The sequence below is a fragment of the Callorhinchus milii genome, unplaced genomic scaffold (genome assembly GCF_018977255.1).
Source record: "Callorhinchus milii isolate IMCB2004 unplaced genomic scaffold, IMCB_Cmil_1.0 Scaffold19, whole genome shotgun sequence".
Lineage (NCBI taxonomy): Eukaryota > Metazoa > Chordata > Chondrichthyes > Chimaeriformes > Callorhinchidae > Callorhinchus > Callorhinchus milii.
This window is the reverse complement of record NW_024704760.1, coordinates 5639272-5659619: the sequence shown is the minus strand read 5'-3', so window position 1 is coordinate 5659619 and position 20348 is coordinate 5639272. Positions and strand designations below refer to the sequence as shown.

The window sequence follows — 20348 nt, the reverse complement described above, 5'->3', positions numbered from 1 at the left end:
GCAAATATCTGACATATTCCTAAAGAAGACACCATTTTATTTAGCTCCAGAAATAATGTCTGTATAAATTACAAATGTTTTTGCATGAAAGGATCTCTTAATAAAGCAGCTCTTCTTTCAAGTGTACTTCTGTACTGTTAGGATTCTTCAGTCCTTGCTAGATTCAGATAAGTATTTATGTGCAAACTTATTTATGATCTACTTTGAGTATTGTTTAAACTAGTGTGGGTACTTTTCTTCTGGAGGAAAAAAAATAATTTTACCCATATTCTACGCGCCTTTTTTCTGCCCAGTCAAATGGAATTTAGGTTATTCTCATTTCAAAGCTGATTTTTCTTTTATTTCACTCCTTTAAGTCTTCTCTCCCATACATATTCTTCTTCTCCTCCTCCAAAGGTGAAAGAACCTACTCTAACCTTATCTGTTGCCACTCAAAGTTGTGCTCCTTGAGAGAAGCCAATAACTATTTTAAATTCCCTACCTCAAATAAACTTTCAAACCTTCACTCAGCCTCTCTCCTGTTGGCAAGGCAGAAGGAGAAATGTATTTTAATAAATATGATGAATATCCACAAAGGCAACTTCCTACGATGAAATAACCGACAACAACAACTTGCATTTATATAGCGCCTCAGAGGGCTTTAATCGCACAAAGCTTTGATTTTAATACATCTATAAAAAGTAGCTTCATAACAGCACAAATCAAGACAGACAGCTCCAGTCATGCAGTGAAATGGGTTACACACTGCATCTATGCACAATGGCCTATACATCACTTATGTGTAGATAACTCATCGGCAAATCACAGCTGAAAATACATGGGCAAAATAATAATATCCACAGGTGCATTCTTTCCATCCAGATACAAACTGAAATATACAAATGTACAAATAAGATCAATTATATATATATTTATTAAGTATAAATTGTTACAAGTCTTCAATCATTCGCACATTCTCTTTCTGCCAGCTCCTACCATATTGCATAGGAATTATCTTGATTGACATGCAAAAACAATTTAGACACTATGAATCTAAATTATAATAACGATCCTTGGATTTGACATAGCGCCTTATCACACGTTGAGACATGTAAAGCGCTTCATAGAATATACTGTAAAATGAATTGTATATTTTGTGGGCAAAAACTCAGACTATCTTTTGAACAAGTTACTAAAAGCTGAACGTTTCAACCGATGTTAAAACCACCAACTCAAATGGATGAGCAATTCACTGGGCATTGGGTTGGGAAATTGTTTGTACTCAGTTACAGATGATTCTCCTCAATTTAATAGGAGGATACATATGAATTGGATGATCCCAATAATGTTATTGGCTGGAAAAAAAAAGTTATAAAATTAAGTCACCTAAATGGCAAAAGAATTGGCAGAAATGAAGGCATGGTTGAAATGAATGAATTCATTCAGAAATAATAATAATACTTGCATTTGATATAGCGCCTTATCTTCAAGACATCTCAAAGCGCTTCAGAGAACATTCTGTAAAGTGAATTGTCTGTATATTTTATGGGCGAAATGCAGCAGCCAATTGCGCGCAGCAGTGTCCCTCAAACAGTTCCTGGATCGAGCGATCAAATTGTTTTTTAGAATTTATTTCAAAGGAATTATTAACCCAGAAAAAGCGATCTGCCAATCGACTAACAACTAGGCTCCTACTAACTGCTAGGTAACCAGAAGTGTGTAGAGTAAGGAAACTCGTCCAACATTTCGCCCTGCCCGGGAACCAAACCCAGGTCCTCTCGCTTGCGAGGCAAGTGCTCTAAGCACTGAGCTACAGGACTCCTTTTAAATAAATGAGTGGAGTTTTGACTTACTCAATGGACATCCGTCTTTGGTGCAGTTTCTACATTATATAACAGGCTTTTAGAAGTACTGAAGAGGCACAACACGTCTTGATAATTCCAACAAATGTGTGGCTAAGACACTCGACTGTCCTCTGCATCACTTGTTAGCTTTGTTCTTCTCAAGCTTTCTTTGACTTTGACAAACTCTGGCACATTTTCCTGCTCTTCTGTTTTCTGTTGTTCTTGTTCATACTGTAATGAATTTTTAAAAAAAGCAAACTTTTCTGAAGATCACGATAACTATCGATTTCAAACCATTTAAAAGCTGAATTATACCATGCACACAAAGTAATAATACCTTATTTGTAATTTGAGTCTCATTAACGGCTGTAACATTTTACTTGGAAAGTATACTCTTGATTCAATTTGAAATCTCTGCAAAACAGATCTTTAATAAGTTTTTCTAAGAAGTGCTGATGCCCAGGAGTGCAGATAAGCAAGAAAAGAGATTGATTGATTGCTAAATGAAAAATAATAAGTAAGAAAATTAGCAAAACATCTGTGGTCAGCCCTGAGATAAATGTGTCAGAACCAAATTGCTATTAAAAGCAGTGCAGATGTTGTTGAAATTCAAAAACTTGTCAATTGTAAGGGTGTAGTCACTAATCCTCACAAACAAGCTCTGTAAAATATCTGTTACATCTAAAGGTCAAACACCATTGAGGTTGCAAATCTCACCTCTGTTCAAATACACTGAACATGTCGCCATCATAAGAACAGCTATTCATTGTCAACTAACTACATGTATTTTCTGGACTGTAACTCAGATACATGGCCTCAGTACTTTCATTGACAAATCTATAAAAGACTATAATTATTTAGACTGCAAACGTTTGATATTGTGCATTCCCATTCTTATACAGAAGTGTACCGGTATCTGTGCTCTCTTTGGGATTACAATTAAAGCCTAATGATCCATATGTCCAAAAGAAAATCTATTTGAAATGGCATGGGAGATCTAACTATGTGTGATCTCTAGCAATTAAAACATCTAACTGAAGACAGAAGGCACTGGAGTCATTTTAAAAAAAATCATCCCTCCGAAGAAATTGGAAATGGGGTAATTATTGGGAAGGCAAATTTCTGCAGTTTAATTTTGACGAGATTCAAACCTTGTTAGATTTAATTACCAATTGAGATAATTAGGGAAATTTATTTACAATGCAACCAACGTAAATGGTAAGATACATAGAGTGATTTAAGGAATAGAAGAGTCACGCAAATTGCACGGACAGAATATTCAGTTGCATGGGGTAGTGTCCCGGAGTGCTTCACAGTGGCGGAGTCTGACAACGAGCCAGGGAACGTGGAGAGGTGATGTAAGCATGATCAAAGAGGAAGGTATTCAGGCGGGATTTAAAGGTGGGGAGGGAGGGGTAATATAGGAATGTATACCTGCTCCAATATTTGGTGTCGTTTCTTTAGTTCCTGTTCAAAATCAGATTTTGGCCTCTGCGCTTCTTCCCTTTCTTTTTGCAGATCATATTTTCTTTGTTCCATCACCCGCTGAAGTTCAGGTTTGTTCTGTAGCACAGAGCCTCTGGGGAGAGAAAAGTATAAGTTTTTACAATTGCACCAAATACGCGTCAAGTGAATAAGTTTCTATGAAAAATGTTAAGTGTGAACCTATCTGGAATTTTATTTTACGTTTAAATGAAGTAAAAGATAGCTTCGCTGATACAAAAAATGTTCTTGTTGAGTAACTGTAAGAAGAACCGAACGTTTTTTCTCAGGTACACGATGCACCAATTTTTAGATGGTTTCTACGGGTGTGAAAAGAGTTGGCAGTTAAGTGAAGACAAGTCATATTTCAGTACCCACAGACTTACAGCTACAGTGGAGGCAATGACATTGATCACGAGGCTAGCTGGCATTTGATTTTTGTTTTCTTCCCCCCAAAGAAACTTATATCAAAGGATCCATCAACCAGTTGAGAATAAGGAAACCATTGCAGCCCCATATTCTGGAAAGCTTATTTTCCCACTCGTCCAGTTAATTACTTTTAAAAATGCAGGTATTAAGCAAATAGCGAGTAACACTGTATAGTTTGCAGTTTTTTTTGCAATTCTATATTATAGTGTGTGTTGTGTGTGCATGTGTATATACACACATGCGTTGGAGTTGAGGGATATCATTGAATGGAGGGCTTTTACATTTGTACCCTTGACTGTCTGTATTGAGTATCTCCAGATGATTTGTAATATAAATCCAAAATAAACCCGTTTCTATTCTTCACCTCAACTCTACTCTCACTAGAAGCAAGACAGCGTCACCAAACATGCTTTTCTATGATCCATATTACAGAGCAATGATTTAGCTCTCAGTAAAGTGGTAGGATGGGAATAAAAAGACAAAGTAAGCTGTCAAGGTTTAGATGGGATTCAGGGACTGGAAGACATTGCCTTCAAATTGGGAGCAGTGATCAGTTCTTTGTGCTAGGGTTGGGTTTTGGAAGTGGTCTGGAGTTAATGTAAAACACTCTGAGTCACTACCCTACATGAGGGTGCTATATAAATGAAAGTTGTTGTAGTTTGAATCTTTCCTTATCCTTTAGTTGCCATTACTTCTTTTTAGAATTACCGTATTGACCTTTCAACAACAGCTAAAGGGAACTAATAGTTCCCAGGCTCGTCAATGTTGAAAGTTTTCACCTCATACATCATGATCCCGGACTGGTATATATGACATACTGATAGTTCTATCAATGTCAGATGTGTGATAAATAAACATTGATAAAGAAATATTGAAAAAAGTATGTGTTCTATTTTCTCGTTACCCTGGCTTCAGTTTATTCCTAATTTAAAATATTTCCTGTCCCTGTCAACACTTTTTGAACAACAAAAATAACAATTTGCATATTTGGTTAGTGCCCTCACATGGGGTGGTGTCCCAGAATAGTTTTCAGAGTCTTAAGTGACTCATTTAAAGAGTTTTATCTTTAATAAAAAACTCATCCTTCTGATGAAACTCACCTCTTCTGGCTCAGCAACAACTCACGGTGGAGTTCTTGATAGTTCTTAGAATCTTTCACAGGGTTATTGAGCTTTCTGGGTTTAATGAGCTCAGTATTATCATTTGAGTGAGCCATAGCACCTCTATCTAATTCTGTTCCTGCCCCCCTCTCACCAGCCCAGGCATATCCTGTTGGTGCAAAAGAACGTTATTCAGACATACAAACCACTTAATGCCCAAACCAGCTGCAATGTAATTTAGCTAAGACATTAACAGAGGCAAATTTTATATTAGAACTTTATTTTAAAAAAGGAATTAAGCTGTTTTCACTCTGTAATAAAGTAAATGTGATTATTATATTATATATTGTTATTATATTGTGATTATTATATCTATATTATTTGAAAGAACTGCAATGGAAACGAGATGGTTTCCTTTGATTATAGTCACAGAAATAATAAGATCATATTCAGCATATTTAAACAATCAAGCAATGCTGATATGACACAACTTGAAACAATCGTAAATCCTATTGCAACACATTAAAAGGCTTGAAATTGTGATGAAGAGAAAATATACTGTTCTTTAAGACCCTAAATACCACCTGGTGTTAAAGCTGACGGTAATTAACTGGTGGAGCAGCTTACAAGGAAGTGTGGTCGAGGACACTGGGCTGGTTTGAATAGCAACTTGATGCTGGGATGGGTGGATGGTAGAGTGGATATTCTGGAAAGAAGATGACATCAGATGGGCTGAATGGGCTTTTTCATCTAAATTTTTTTGGGGATATCCAAAGTCTATTTTCTTAAAATTTCAGCAGATGCAGAATTTTGGCAAATTTAGAAATTCGGTTTTAATTTGGTCATCTTTCTTCGTTTAATTCTAGATTTCATTTACTTTTAAAAATAAGTGAAATCTAGGATCACTTTTTAGTTCTTTTAAAATGATCCGTGGAAATTTGGCTTTAGAATTAAGACTAAGTTTAAGAATTTGCCAAAATTCTGCATTGTTTTTTTGATATGGTTTCTCATGTCAGAAAGATGTCTCAAAGCACTTTGTAGGATATATTGTAAAGTATAATGACTGTGTTTTGCAGTTGAGCAAGGCAGCCAATTTGTGCAGAGCAATGACCTACAAACAGACACTGGTGCTTATTAACCAGAACACCAGGAGAAACCCCCTTACATTTTTGAATAGCGCTATGAGATCTTTAAATTCCACCCGAACAGAAAGATGGCAGGACCTTGGTTAAAGTCACAACCAAAGGACGGCACATCCAATGATGCAATCCTCTCCTTACTCACTCACACTGCATCTGACAGTCCCTCCAACTCCCCCCTCCCTTGTCTCTTTCAAGACCCATCTCAAGACCCTCCTCTTCGGTCAAACTCCTACCATTACCCTCTTCGCCCTCCTGATCCCAACACCAGCTCGGTTGTGGATCCGTAACTGCCCAGAGCCTTGGGACATCCTCCTGACGTGAAAGGCGCAATACAAATGTAATTTGTTGTTGTTAGCCTATTGAGCACAGTCATGGGGTTTTCATCCATCGATTCAACACCGCACTACAAATACAATATTACATATAGAACAGATAGTTGGAACCACATTAAACCACAATCAAGCTCTTGATTCGGTTTGATCAGTTATTTTCTACAGAGGTTAATAAAACCACCTTAGCTCTCCCATTCCGAGAATCTCTCTTGAAAGCAGAGATATCCAATTTAGCGAAACAAGCTCTTGTTCACCCATCTACTTTGTGTAGTTTTTGGTGCCAAAGTCACATAAATAATGCAAGCTGAGACTGTTCTCTGTCACACTATGAGTTCCAGTGGGTGTAACTGTTAGAATAAAAAACACTCAAGCCGACATCACTGAACGGTGGTGGTACTGGTGGTATGTTGTTTGTCAGGAAGCAAAGCCACATCTTCTACAAACATGATGTGCGTTATCAAACGAAATACACAACAAAGTAATGAAATCTAGAATCACTTTTATTTCCCCCGACCCGAAAAAGGCTTCTGCAAGAGTAAACACCGATACAGATTTAAAAACAAGATGAATCAGTTTGTTTTGTTGTGCTCACTCTCTCTCGCCACCACACACCCTCACCAGCCATCTACCCAGTCATCCTCAACATCTTTTTCTTTAAATAGGATAGGACGCTGTAACCTACAGACATCTGAATGCAAATGGTTACTAAAGTTAATTGTTTTTCCAACCAGCCAAGCTTCTGAATCCCAGCACAGGTCCCAGGTCAGCTCTCTAAAGATAAGAAAGTCATCACTGGGGAAGTCTAAGCGACAGGCAATGTATTTTGCAAATGGAGTATTTTGGTAAGAAAGTTTCATGTCAGACAGAAGTAATGTTGAACTTTAAAAGAGGGTTCTCCGCTTGGAAGAGATTGCAAGGCAGTCATACATAGACCTTATAAAAAGCTCACAAATGGAGCACAGGCCAAGGTATTGTAAAACAACTCCAAGGTGACGGGTTACAGAACAACATTGACAGAAGACTCAGAGCAAGGAATCAGTCCACTTTCATAATTTCCTATTTTTGCATGTTTCATTTCGTCTCAACCCTTTCTTTCGGTTAGGAAGTCTTTGATGTCTCCTTCAAAGGTCTAGTGAAAGGACTGAAACCGTACTCTTTTGAATTCCGAAGCAAGTCACAATTTTTCGTGGAACTGCGTCAAAGGATAAAGTTACAAAATAAAATTCCAGAGTAAGGCAGCAGTTAAACCTACGGGCTTAGGCACTCACAACCGCACAAAGCGCAAGGAATGTTGCTGTTCTAGAAACTAGGGTTGTTTTGTTCCCCACAAGCCCAGACTTGCATACCTAAAAAGCTACGTAAAGTTTAGAAATGCAGGCAAGCGCTGAAAATGAAAAGATAAATAGCACAACAGTTACTATGCAACACAAAGGCCTTTCCACGCTCTTTCCCCAATCCAGAGTAATCAGAAATGCTAATGCTTCATTCATCTCTCTTCAGTAACCCATATGCTGAAACGATTATTGCCAAAACTACAGAAATGTGCAATTGTAGTAAATAAAAATGACTATTTTCATTCTCAAGGTTTTCATGGCTACAAGCTTTGATCTGAAGGGTAAGCAATTAACGCAATACTTATTGACCGAAAACAATTTCATCTTAAAAAAAATTTGATCACTCAACGTACAACTGTTTGTGGGGCACTGCAGTGAGCTATTGGCTGCTGCATTTCGCCCACAAAATACACAGTCAATCCACTTTCTGTGAAGCGCTTTGAGATCTCTCGACAACATGAGAAGTTATCCTGCGTGGAGGACGCTATATAACTGCAAGTTGTTGTTATTGTTGTAGTTCTGCCAGATTAATTTTTGCCATTTAGTGAAGACAGAAAGAGAGGGGGGAAAGAGGGAGAAATGTTAGCTAAACTTCTTCTGTGGATTATTATCTAGTAATCCTTCCAGAGTGTTGGATTCATTTAAGAAACATCTTGATGCTGCAATGGCAGGACAGTAGAATGGGGCATTTTACAAGAATGCGATCAATCAGACTGTACATCTCTTACAACTTCAGAAGGACCAGATCAGCCAATACTCACTGCCAGCGCTCGTAGAACCACACAAAAACAGGAAGCAGTCAGAAGTGCAAGGGGCAGCAATTTTTGGAGGGAGATGGGTTCTTTAACTGTTATAAGAATAGACGCGCACCCAGTTTAAAAGTACTCTGTGTAGGTCTCCTGATAGGACTTGACAACCTTATTTTCCATTGGTCTCTAAAGCCATTTGCAGATCTTATCCAAGATTCATTGGGTTCTCAAACCAGTATGTGTGGGAGAATTAAACCATTGAGTGCATTTGTTTTTGCAATCATCTTCCCTCTTATTCCTGGGTACACCAATTTTCCCACTTAATCTAATTCCCAGAGCTGCTTCAGTTAATAGCCTTCCTCCCTGGACTGTGGAATCAAACGTCTGAAATATTTTTTTCACACTTAAAATTGGGTTATTTCCTGATAGTTCAATTGAGTCTGGCTCAACAAGCCTGCAGCAAGAGGTTTTATCATATTCAGCTGGAGAAGGGAATATAATGCCTTAACTCCACGAGGTTCCTAAGTTATCAGTGTCTAAGGTGCAAGGTGACCATAAAATATGTGGAAGCAATTTCAATGTAATAATGTCATCTGGGGCTTCAGTTAAAGTTTGAGACTCACCTGAACCACTTGATGATATTATTGCTCTCGGGTCACACGTGGATCTCCAAAGCTTAAAGTATTGAATCAATTGTCTTTCGATTACATTCAGGTGTCAGTCTGCCTCAGCTGATAGAACTCTTGCCTCTGAGTCAGAAGGTTATGGGTTCAAGCCCCACATCGGGACTTTGAATTGATTTGGCTGACAACACTTCAGCCCTGGGGATGATCTGGGTTATTGGAGGTAAGATTCTGTCTGCCAGTTCAGGTGGAGATTGAAGATCCTGTGTCATTACTTGAAAAGAGAAAGGAGTTTCTCCTGGTGTCCTGGCCATCAATCCCACCCCCCAGATAAAACTGGTCATTCACTCATGGATGCTTGTGAGACATTGCAGTGTGCAAATTAGTTGCTGCGTTTGTCTATAAAACACACAGGCACTACACTGCACAGTAAATCTTGTGAAGTGCTTTAAGCTGTTTTTCTGACTTGAAAGGTGCTATTTCGAATGCACTAAGTTTTATTATTATTGCCAATGTTCATTCAATGTAAACTATGTTAATGTCTCTTGTTATAACTTGCAGATAACCATCAACCGAAATGATTTCATTTTGTATTTTGTACATGTTGAAATGGCCATATGTTAAATCTGTGCCAATAAGCATGATAAAGATTATTAAGATTAATTAATTTCTTATGGGTTGGATGTAGATGGGGATAGAAGTGGAATATTACATCTGTTGTCTGAATTGAAACAAACTTACTGTGGCTCAAATGTATTAAACAGATCTTTCGAAGCAAACTTACAGAAGATGTAAACAGCACTACCACTTACCTGATCTTGTTCCATCCCGCATGCTGCTGCATCCAGACTGTAGAGGTTGCAAAATAACCAGATTGAAACGGGGGGGGGGGGGAAAATTAATCAGATTAATGCACAGTTAAAGCAAACTCTTGATTTCAAACCATAGCAAACAAGTCTGCATTGTTCAGAGGGCAGTTTCACTTTGCAGCCACTTTACTGTGTTTCTGTAAAAGACAGCACAATAACACACGGATGTCTTTATCTTGTTAATGAACGCAATGGTCACTTCAGATTTTATTTTCAATCATAATTTGAATGCTAACTAAAATGAAAGCTATAGAAGTACATTTCAAACATTTGGGTTGGTGGAGAGGCAGTGTTGACAACAAGCCAAGATTTTCTTCTCATGATTCAGATCTGCTTCCCCTGTGAATTCCCTAATACAGCATTAATGCTCTCTCAATAGTATTTCTAGCAGTATGGAAGGAAGCAGAAAGAATATGATGAAGTATAAACCAAGACTATGTACAGTATTAGGAACAGGAAGTTCACATTGCTATGGTTGCAGATAATGGGAGAGTGAACAGTTATCTGAAATTTGAGATTATATAACAAACTTTAACAATCATAAACTTAACTTAAAACAAATAACTATATTTATAGTGTTGAAGATTCTCCCTCGTTCCAGCTCTTTGGAGTAAGTTATTTTATATAATATGCATTAATGCAGTTTTCGATCTGAAACATTGACCCACTTTCCTCTCTCCATAGATGTGCCTGACCTGCTGAATGTTCCCAGCGACTTTGTTTTTTGTTTCAGATTTCCTCCATCTGCAGTAATTTCCCTTTTATGCATCAATTAGGATTGTTTGTTTCCCATTTTACAACTTGCTAACTGTCTGCTATCATTAAGGAATTTGTACTGTGGATGTAAGAGTCAATGAGTCATGAACTTTGTTCTATTACTTGTTTCTCTTGAATTGGAAGAGTAATTCCATTATGTTTTCTTGTAATAAAGGGTAATGCTTTTTGGTAATGCTTGGGCTTTTTGTTTCTGAATCACCTCTTTTCCTCTCATCTAACCTAAGACACTTTTCTGAGCAAAATCCAATTTGTTGAGTAGGTCGGAGATTTGTTTTGTGTAGGGGCACACAATTCAGAAATGCTTAGAGGACTGTGCAGAGAAAGTCAGCAATGTGCATTAAATGCTGTGAACTTAAGTGGAACTTATGTTATCACTCCCATTTATCCTCCCAGGCTGTGCTACCAATTATCAACATAAAATCTGCACTGTTAACATACTGCAGCCCTGCTTGGCAAGGTCAAAAACAATCTCCCATTGAGTGGAATCACCAACCGTGAACAATCCTGCAGTTAAAGAATGATTTAATGAGCTCGAAGATTGCTTTTACCTTTGGGTTCTGGATTGCACAGAAAGAACGAAGAAAACCTCTTGTGTTTCCTTTTTTTGTTGTAGTGGTTGCTAAGCGAAATGAATCTCCATTATCCACAGCTTACCGTTTGCCTTACTTACATTTGGCATTAATTGACAATTTAAATTTTAAAAGAAGGAAAAAACAGTAGAGAATCTGTTTAAAATGTTAGATTTAATTTTCTAATGGGGCAGTAATAATCCTTGCATTTGATACGGACCTTTTCATGTTGGGAAGATATCTTGAAACACTTAAGAATTCACTGCAAAGTGTAGTGACTGTGTATTTGTAAGCAAACCACAGGCACCAATCGACCTCTGGTGCCCCACTTGAATAACCCCGCATGAGCTTTAACCGTGATTTCTGGTGGGTTAACTCACAAACAAGGCTGACACTCCAATGCAGTGCTGATGGTCTGTGGTGGGGGCGGGGGGAACAGGCTCGATCCTGTCCTTAACCCAGGTTTTCATACATTCACCTTCCAAAAGAGGTCTCTAAGTAACAATTAGGAGAGGGAATACTGGTAGATTTCACCTTTCTCCCCCCGCAATGATTAAAAATTTATGCTTAATCACAAATAATCAACTTTGAGTAATTCTAAGTAGCTAACTGCAAGAGATTGAAAATGATTCATTTTAATGGGCAATTTTGATCTTTTATAAATTCTTTCTAAATTATAAAGCCTGTTATAGAACTGTACTGTACAGTACAATCTCCTGATGCTACAACAATGATTTGGAATCTCTCCATTGAGAGTAGCACCAAGTTAGCACTCAGTGATCAGTCATTTACTAACAGGTCATTTAGTGCTCTTTGGCCATCACTATTAAATTGCCTTTCAAAGAGCGAGACGTAAACCATACGACATTTCTTTCCATCAATAAATACAAGGCACTCCTTGTTCTTGAACCAAATTGATGCATTAGCTTTTCTCGCTCTAAAATGTAGAGTATTGTGCTTTCTAAAGATGATCTAGCATATTTCCCCTTTTGGTGAACACCTCATATTGTAGTTTGATTTTGTCCTTATGAATACATCCAGATTATAGAACAGATGGAAAATAATTTTAGTTCGCAACCTCAAAATTATTACTTCAATCTATGAAGGCGCTCATTTTTTTCAGTTTTTTTTTGCTATCTGGTTTGGCTTGAAAGATTTTTCTTTCTGTATGTCTTAAAACAAATCGAGGTTTTCACCTTTTTTTTGTGTGGCATTTCTCACTTTAATGATCCTTTTATCTGTATATTATAGATTTATTCCACAAGTTGGAAAAGCTCATCGTTCATTTATACAACTGCCTTTTTTTTTTGGCAAACTGTAAAGCTTTGGACTAAAGGGACAAAGTGTAAAATAAATTTTGCTATTTATTGTGCGGCAGCCTGGTGCAGTGATAGCATTCTTGTCTCTGAGTCGGAAGGCCGTGAGTTCAAGCCCCACTTCAGGACTTGGAATCACATTGTCTAAGATGATGCTCCAGTGCAGCGCTGGGGGCTGTTGCATTGTTGGAAGAGGTAACCGTCCTTCGGATAGGACGTTAAACCGAGGTCCCATTTGCCCGTTCAGGTGGGCGTTAAAGATTCCATGGCACTATTCGAAAAGAGAAGGGTGTTCCTTCCGGTGTCCTGGCCAATAATCTCCCAAATAAATAAAATTCGGTCAATCACTCCATGGCTGTTTGTGGGACATTGCTGTGAGCAACTGGCTGCTGCATATCGCCCACAGAATACTCAGTCAATCCATTTTACACTAAATCCTTTGAAACGCTTTGAGACTTCTCAGCAATGTAATAAGGCGTTATACCAAATCCAAGGGTTATTATTATTAAACTGTAAAGTTATTTCCAGTGCTATCTGTATTTATCCACGACACCTATGGTCACTTCCCCCTTTCCCCTATCTCGCTCGCTTGGTGCCCAATCCTGTCTTTTGTACAGGACTCCAAAACGTTATCTCTTGTGAAGGAGGCTAAATGCATGCAATTGTTGTAATATGTATTGATGTAAAACGTGTTATTTTGAACATTTGTAGCACTTGAACAGTCAGCACTTGAATTTCAGCATTGTCTGGGTGATGTTCTGTTTTCCTAAGGTTAGAGTTAAGGTCCAAAAGTGAGCCTTTGTTCTGTTTTTCTTTGCCTTTAAAGTAGTCGCTAGATTTATGATTCACAGAGTCAGAGAGGCTCTCTATTCTCAGTCACAAGATAAGAAAAGCAGCATGAAGTTGGGGCGGTGTAATGGCCACAGAAACGTTTCTGCGTTGGCTACTATGAAATATCACTGCCCTTGTGAAAATAAAGTAAAAACAAAGTATAGATTACTGGCATCCAGGAAGCAATTTTAATTATAAAAGTGCTAATTCAAAGGTAACTGCAGCAGACTGGACAAAGCTTTTGTTTCCTATTTTACATAATACCAGATAGAGATTTGTTCCCTATTTTTCATAACACTACATACAGAGATTTCTAAATGGACTATTTTTAAACACAGGACCTGACAGCCTTTGAAAAACGAACCCATTAATCAAATGGATTTCTGTTAGCTTATTACCGGAGTAAAAACAGCAGATGCTTCTTGCCATGAGATTAATATGATCGACTTAAAGGGGATTTCACTGTTAATCAATGTAATTGGACTGTGCTGTGAAACCACGCAGTCTGAATGCAGTAGTGGCCACAGCTCAAACTCAGTTCCCTAAATCTAAAATCTCGCTTTAGCATCTGCTTGTCTTCTTGATATTTATATGAAGCGGTTGTTTTTCCAGTGAATCTTAAGCTGCTAAACTGATTTTCCGCGCCGTGTCAACGGGCAATCTAATTATTCAATCCATTTAAGGAAACAGCAATGACACTTATTGAACTGAGACGGGGATTTATCAATACACTCAGCCTTCACGACTGGGGAATAGGCTGATGGTTTACACTGGTAACATTGCATTTCCTGACACACGCGGGTACCTTTTGTGTTGTGTTCATTTAAAATTGATCATCGTATCTTCCTTCTTTTATCCAGCCTTCGGTTCTCTCAACGATTCTCAATGAATAGCTGGAGCTATTTAATTAATATAACAGGCGGGCTGCTAAAACTGCCTTTATAGTACTAGCTATTTAGTGAGCAAACTTGAAGCAAGTTTCGTGATGTGGACCACGGTCTCAATCTGAATCTCAACTCGCAAGATCATCTCAATGTAGCAAGTGAATAACATTGCCCAGATGACAATAAATGACAGAGCTTGGAGCGTTAAAGCATTCAGTTTTCCTGGGGTATAGCAGGGGGAGGGGTGCGTGTGTCCCACCCCATCTTTGTGAGAGGCTATCCATACGTGAAAGGCACTACTTTAATGCAAGGTGTTGGCGGTCGGGCATTCAGCATCTCTGCCCCCACACTCTGGAACTCTATCCCGCAAACCCTCTGCCTCATCCCCTCTCTTGCCTCCTTCAAGTCCCACCCAAAGACCTTTCTATTCCACCGTGGCTCCATCCACCAACCCACCCCCACCCTCCTTGCCCTCCACCCCTCCTGACCCCAGCTCGGGTCCAAAAAACACAATTAACCAGCGCCTTGGGACGTCTTTCCAATGTGAAGGGCGCTACACAAGTGTAATTTGTTGCTATTGTGATGCAATGAGAGGACGTAAAATAAATTATATAAAACCCCCAAATGAAATAAGTCACAGGGCAGATCTCCACAAACAATGTACCGGTGTTGGTGTTTGGTATCTCAGTCAAACAAATGAATACGGGGGTTTGTTTAGGTTGGCATAGCAGCCGGTGAGCTGTGCGAATTCAGCCGTGGCATTTGGGAACTACGTAAGTGTTTGTAAACCGAAAATGCTTAATCTGTGCTTCTATAATAAAACAGAGTGGATAACAGGCGTGGGGATCGAGGCCGCGAGTAGTTAGCTTTAAAGACTGCAAATACATGTATTTGCCTGACTCGCGTTCAAGATCTATTGATCACGCTCACGATTTTACACTGTTCAAGATTCTTATTTGAAATATTACGGGCAGAACTGGGAGGTGTGGCGACCTCAGGTGGTGGTGGCAGGCAGTACTATTACCAAACTACAGGTACTGTACGTTCTTCCTACGTTCGGTGTGATTGTGAAGGAAACGGTAAAACATAGTAATATAGCTCAGTAATATAGATTACTTGCATCCAGGAAGCATTTGTTCAACCAACTGCAACACTATAATAGTAATAATAGTAATGATGACAATAATAATCATAATAATAATAATGATAAGAATCATCCTTGCATTTGATATAGCACCTTATCACATCATTAAGACGTCTCAAAGCGCTTCACAGGATATGCTGTAAAGTGCAGTGACTGTATATTGTGGGCGAAATGGAGCAGCAAGTTTGCACGCAGCAATGTCTCACAAGCCTCCATAGAGTGAGCGACCAATTTTATTAATAAACTGGTTGTCGTGTTAGCCTTATAACATCAAAATCAGCTAATAAATTGGTCTTATAACAACAACGTCAGTGAATCCACTGGTGTGAGTCGAGCCACAAGTGGAGACAAGTCAAAGCTGCCAGGTGCAGCTCCAGATATTTTTGCTATACTGTAAGCAATGATACTAAGTTTACTGTAGGAGACAAAGTATATCTGCTACTCGTCTGCCTATTCAATTCCCCATTATCCCCGTTTCTCCCTCTACTCTGAATACAGCAATTGTATTATCATATCATGGTACAATGCTTCCTGATAGCAAAATTGTGGATTGGGAGAGACAAAAAAAATAAAATTGTTTAAACTGCAAAAAGCATATATTTCAAATTGTTTTTGTTTTACATGTTATTGTTCCTCTTGTTTATAAAACAAAACCACATTCAAATAGGGTGGTTTTCAGAGAGTACAGCTGTGCAGTGTGTAATGAGTGTACTCGCACTGACAATAAATTCATCTACAGTAGTTAATTGTTCAACTTCACCAAATGTTAGTCGGACAACATCGATGTTTATACATCAAGCCGTCCGCAAACTCTCAAAGTAAACATCCTACGTTGGAGAATTAACCACAGATTCAGAAGTAAGGACAAGTTTAAACAAATACATGGGATATTTGTACAAACGAGATTATAAGTAAATATTCTGAAGCATTAATGTTTCCAATACATCATCACCTCACAATGCCAAGTAAACAACATGACTGAGTGCACAAGAATAAAATCGTGGCATTATGAAAGTGATTTTTTTCTGCTGCGGTCTCATTATCTGGGAGCTGGATTGAGGCTGTCCAAACAAATTACACTTTGAGATTCCTAAAAAAGCAATCATAGAGTGAAGAAACTTTCATCTGAACCGTCTGGATTGGATTTGTTCCCAGCAAACACGGTGAAGAATGGCAATAATGCGGAATTAAAGGATTCCCTCTGCAGCAAGCAATAGCATCTAACACTTGATAAGGCACTATATCCAATGCAAGGTTTATCATTATTATTGATTCAACCTTAGTTACCGAAATGCAAGGAGAGTTGGTTTTCCACGAACACATTGAATCATCTCTCGGACCACAACATCGAGTTGATATTGCTTGTTAGGTTTATCATTTATTATTACATACGTTTCTAATAAGAATTGTTTGAACAAATCTTCATTTCAGCAAACTATAATTAAAACATAACAACTCACTGCGACATGACTAATTTTACTCATTTGGATTTCAATCAATAGGGCTTGAGCCTAAAATCCATGCACAATAAGTATGATAAGCATTGCTGTGCAGTTTCAAATGCTGAGTTCTTATTTTAAAGCCGAATAGATATATTATGAGACCAGCTTCTTTTTGCAGTCTGTTGGAGATTGCAAAATTTGTTTTTTTCCGCAATTTTACAGAAATGAAAGGACAGAAATTGGCGAATTGTTTTATAGATAATATGGTCTTGTTTTTTTTTACAGAATCGCATTTGCAGCAGAGATATACTGTATTTTGTTGCATTCAATTACATTTTCATACTCATAAGCTGTAACAAGATGGGTAATGAAACGTTGACTTTAACATACTGGCCTAACAGACCACTAGACCATAGTAAAGCTATGTCTGGCAAAAATTAATTTACCGATGCCTAAAGTACGTTTAATATGTATTTATGATGCAATAACTGAGATTCTAAAACAATAAAGAATTAGCAGTCCAAAACAGAGATGTAAAGTAAATGCCCAAAGCAAATAAAGTGTACATTTTTGTTGCATGTGTTTCGAGAAAAGAAATATCAGGTAAGAAAAAGTGTATGTATTATCTGTTGTCAACTGCAAAATAAACTGAGTACAATTAAATACATTCACATTGCTCACCTTTTTGCCTTGAGATCCTCCCATGGCTTAAAACAAATAGACTGATTGATTATAGAACCAATCTTCTCCCTTTTCTCTTTATAGGCAGAATCTCATTCAGAAACTTTTTCCTTTTTGTCATATGCTTATCTGATAGTTAGCAATCCAGGCTGGACGATCATGATCCATATGATACAAATTCCCGCGACACTCCTTTCTGGAAGGAATCTTAAACAGTCAAAAATCAATATTGAACACACAACAATTTCTTCATTCGAGGTAAAGTGATCAGTTTTATTTCCAACGCTCACATTCAATCTGTCGTCGCCTCGTGGTATAGACAAGATTTTTCATTGGAAGGCTCCTTAACATGATCAACATCTATTGTTGGACAGTCGTGTAATCGCATTAGGTCGTACACATCATTCCACAGTGGGTCTGTTGCAGGCAGTGGAGGCATGAAACACTGGGATTATGTTAATTGTTCTTGACAGTGCAAGATGTCACCATTGAATGGTGCATTGAAATGATGAACTATAAATCTCTCGCAGGCCAACCCCCTAACCCATACTGGCTGTGGCTAAACATTGCACAATCATTCACTCCCTGAACAGTCACCAAAACAACATTGCAAGGAAAATATACAGTTGATTTCTGCCTCCTTTTTTAAAAAAAAATTGCAACCAGTTTGCAGCTACTTGAACTGTTTCTCTTGTTTAAAAAAATTAGATATTTCTTAAGATTACACAGGCTGTTTCCAGATTGTTTTTTTTCAAGTACTTTGAGATTGACTTCAATAAACATTATTAGGTGCTAACAATAGCAAACAGGATATACAACAACTAAATATGAACGAGATGCCTGAATATGAAGTGGTGATAGCATTATTGCAGCACAGATTTCATGTGTACAGATCAGGTATCTGGAACTTAATGATTAAAAAAAAAAGCACAATTTAGCCAACAACAACAACAACTTGGATTTATATAGCGCCCTCCACGCCGGACGGCATCTCAGAGCGCTTTACAGTAACGGATCCCGGCGCCGAGCCAGGGGGGAGGGGGAGGAAGGTGACCAAAGGCGCGGTCGAAAAGAAAGGTCTTCAGCAGAGACCTGAAAATGGGAAGGGAGGGAGCGAGACGAAGGGAGTGAGGAAGGCAGTTCCAGGAACGAAGGCAATGGGTACTGTTTTGAGGAGAGAGGAGGTCAGAGAGGTTGGGGGGTGCAGAGGAGTGCAGGGACTTGAAAACAAGGGTGAGGATCTTGAAATCAATCCTCTCTGGGATAGGCAGCCAGTGCAGTCTGTCAAGGACTGGGGTGATCGGGGAGCAGAGTTTGGTGTGGGTGAGAATGTGGGCGGCAGAGTTTTGAATGATTTGGATTTTATGGATGGTAGTGGTTGGGAGACCGGCGAGGAGGGCGTTAGAGTAGTCCAGCCGAGAGGTGACAAAGGCCTGGACCAGGGTTTCAGCAGCTTTTGGGGAGAGGTATTGGTGGAGACGGGCGATTAGTCGGAGGTGGTAGAAGGCGGTGCTGGTGAGGGACCGGATGTAGGGGAGGAAGGATAATTGGGGGTTGAACCTGACGCCTAGGTTGCGTACGGGTTCGGAGAGTTTTAGGGGGATGTCAGGTAGGTGGAGGAGGTGAGAGCCGTGAGATTTTAGACATTGACGAGAGCCAAAGAGTATGGCTTCCGTCTTATCAACATTCAGCTGAAGGAAGTTTGCGCTCATCCAGCCCCTGAGATCCGACAGGCAGGGACTGATCCGGAGGAGAGGGATTGGTTAATGATGTCAGCCAGTAATGGGCAGAGGAGGGGGAGCTGGGTGACCAGTAACTTGTTGGGGAGGGGGTCGAGGAAGCAGGTGGTGGGTTTCATGGAGATGATGGTGGGTGAGAGGGAGGAGGGAGAGATGGGGAGGAAAGAGTGTAGAAAAGGGGTGGTGGTAGGAGCAGATGGTGAGAAAGGTGAGGGGGACAGAGAGGGAGTGGTGGTGGGTGACAAGGTGCAGGTGGATGAGGCTGTCTGGCGGATGTTAAGTATTCGGCTTCACCTTCCCCCTCCCCACCCATCTCGGCATCATGCTCCGCCACTGGCAAGCGCTCTGGGACGCTACCCTGCGTGAGGGGCGCGAGACAAATGCAAGTTGTTGTTTGTGTATGAAGCAGTTTGTAATTAGAATAAAGTGCACATTCAGTCAATATTAGCCAGTCAGCTTGAAAGTAAACATTGTTAACTTTCAGAGGAGTTTCTACAAACATAAAAAAGTGAGGTTAACTGAATTAATAGGAAATGAAACTTGGCAAATCAGTGATTATGGTACAATTTTGTGGAAGATTGTACACATTTATAGATATTGCAGTTGGAGGTTGAACTAATGTTACAAAAAAAGTAATGGTATGAAAGGATTAGGACCACAGTATCCGAAAGGGAAAAATAGTTAACATTGCAGGCAAAGCACGTCTTCGGAAACCATAACAAAGGGTGAACCTATTCTTCTCTGACTGCTACACTGCTGATTTCCAATAGTTCTGCTATTTTTTCGTGAAAGACGATTGTGTTCATCTCTCCAGAGAAACATGCGCCCAAAAGAGGCCAAAAGGCACGAGGCTGGGCGGGTCCAGAATTTTATTTTGCCTTCTTGACACAAGCGGAAACCCATCACAACGGTTTGGCCGAAGTTCGCTGCGAAGGGCATCATCAGTGACAATAATCCTCGCGTTTGATCTCGCGCTTTCCAGGTCTTCTCGACGCCTCCAAGCGCTTCACAGCACGTGCCGTGAAGTGCATCGGCTGTGTGCGCGGGGCAGCCGATTGCGCCCGGCGGCGTCCCCGCAACCA

At 39.3% G+C, this 20348-nt stretch overlaps 1 protein-coding gene across 1 annotated transcript; it reads right to left on the bottom strand.

The window, feature by feature from the left end:
* Positions 1-1855: 1855 nt before the first annotated feature.
* LOC103179132 (protein FAM107B) lies at positions 1856-17739 on the bottom strand. The gene is made up of 5 exons (XM_007894250.2): positions 17528-17739; positions 9827-9863; positions 4835-5003; positions 3258-3402; positions 1856-2054 (listed from the first exon to the last, which is right to left on the bottom strand). Exons 1-5 carry the CDS (start codon positions 17549-17551, stop codon positions 1935-1937), a joined length of 495 nt encoding a protein of 164 aa, XP_007892441.1. The 5' UTR covers positions 17552-17739; the 3' UTR covers positions 1856-1934.
* Between the last annotated feature and the right edge of the window lie 2609 nt (positions 17740-20348).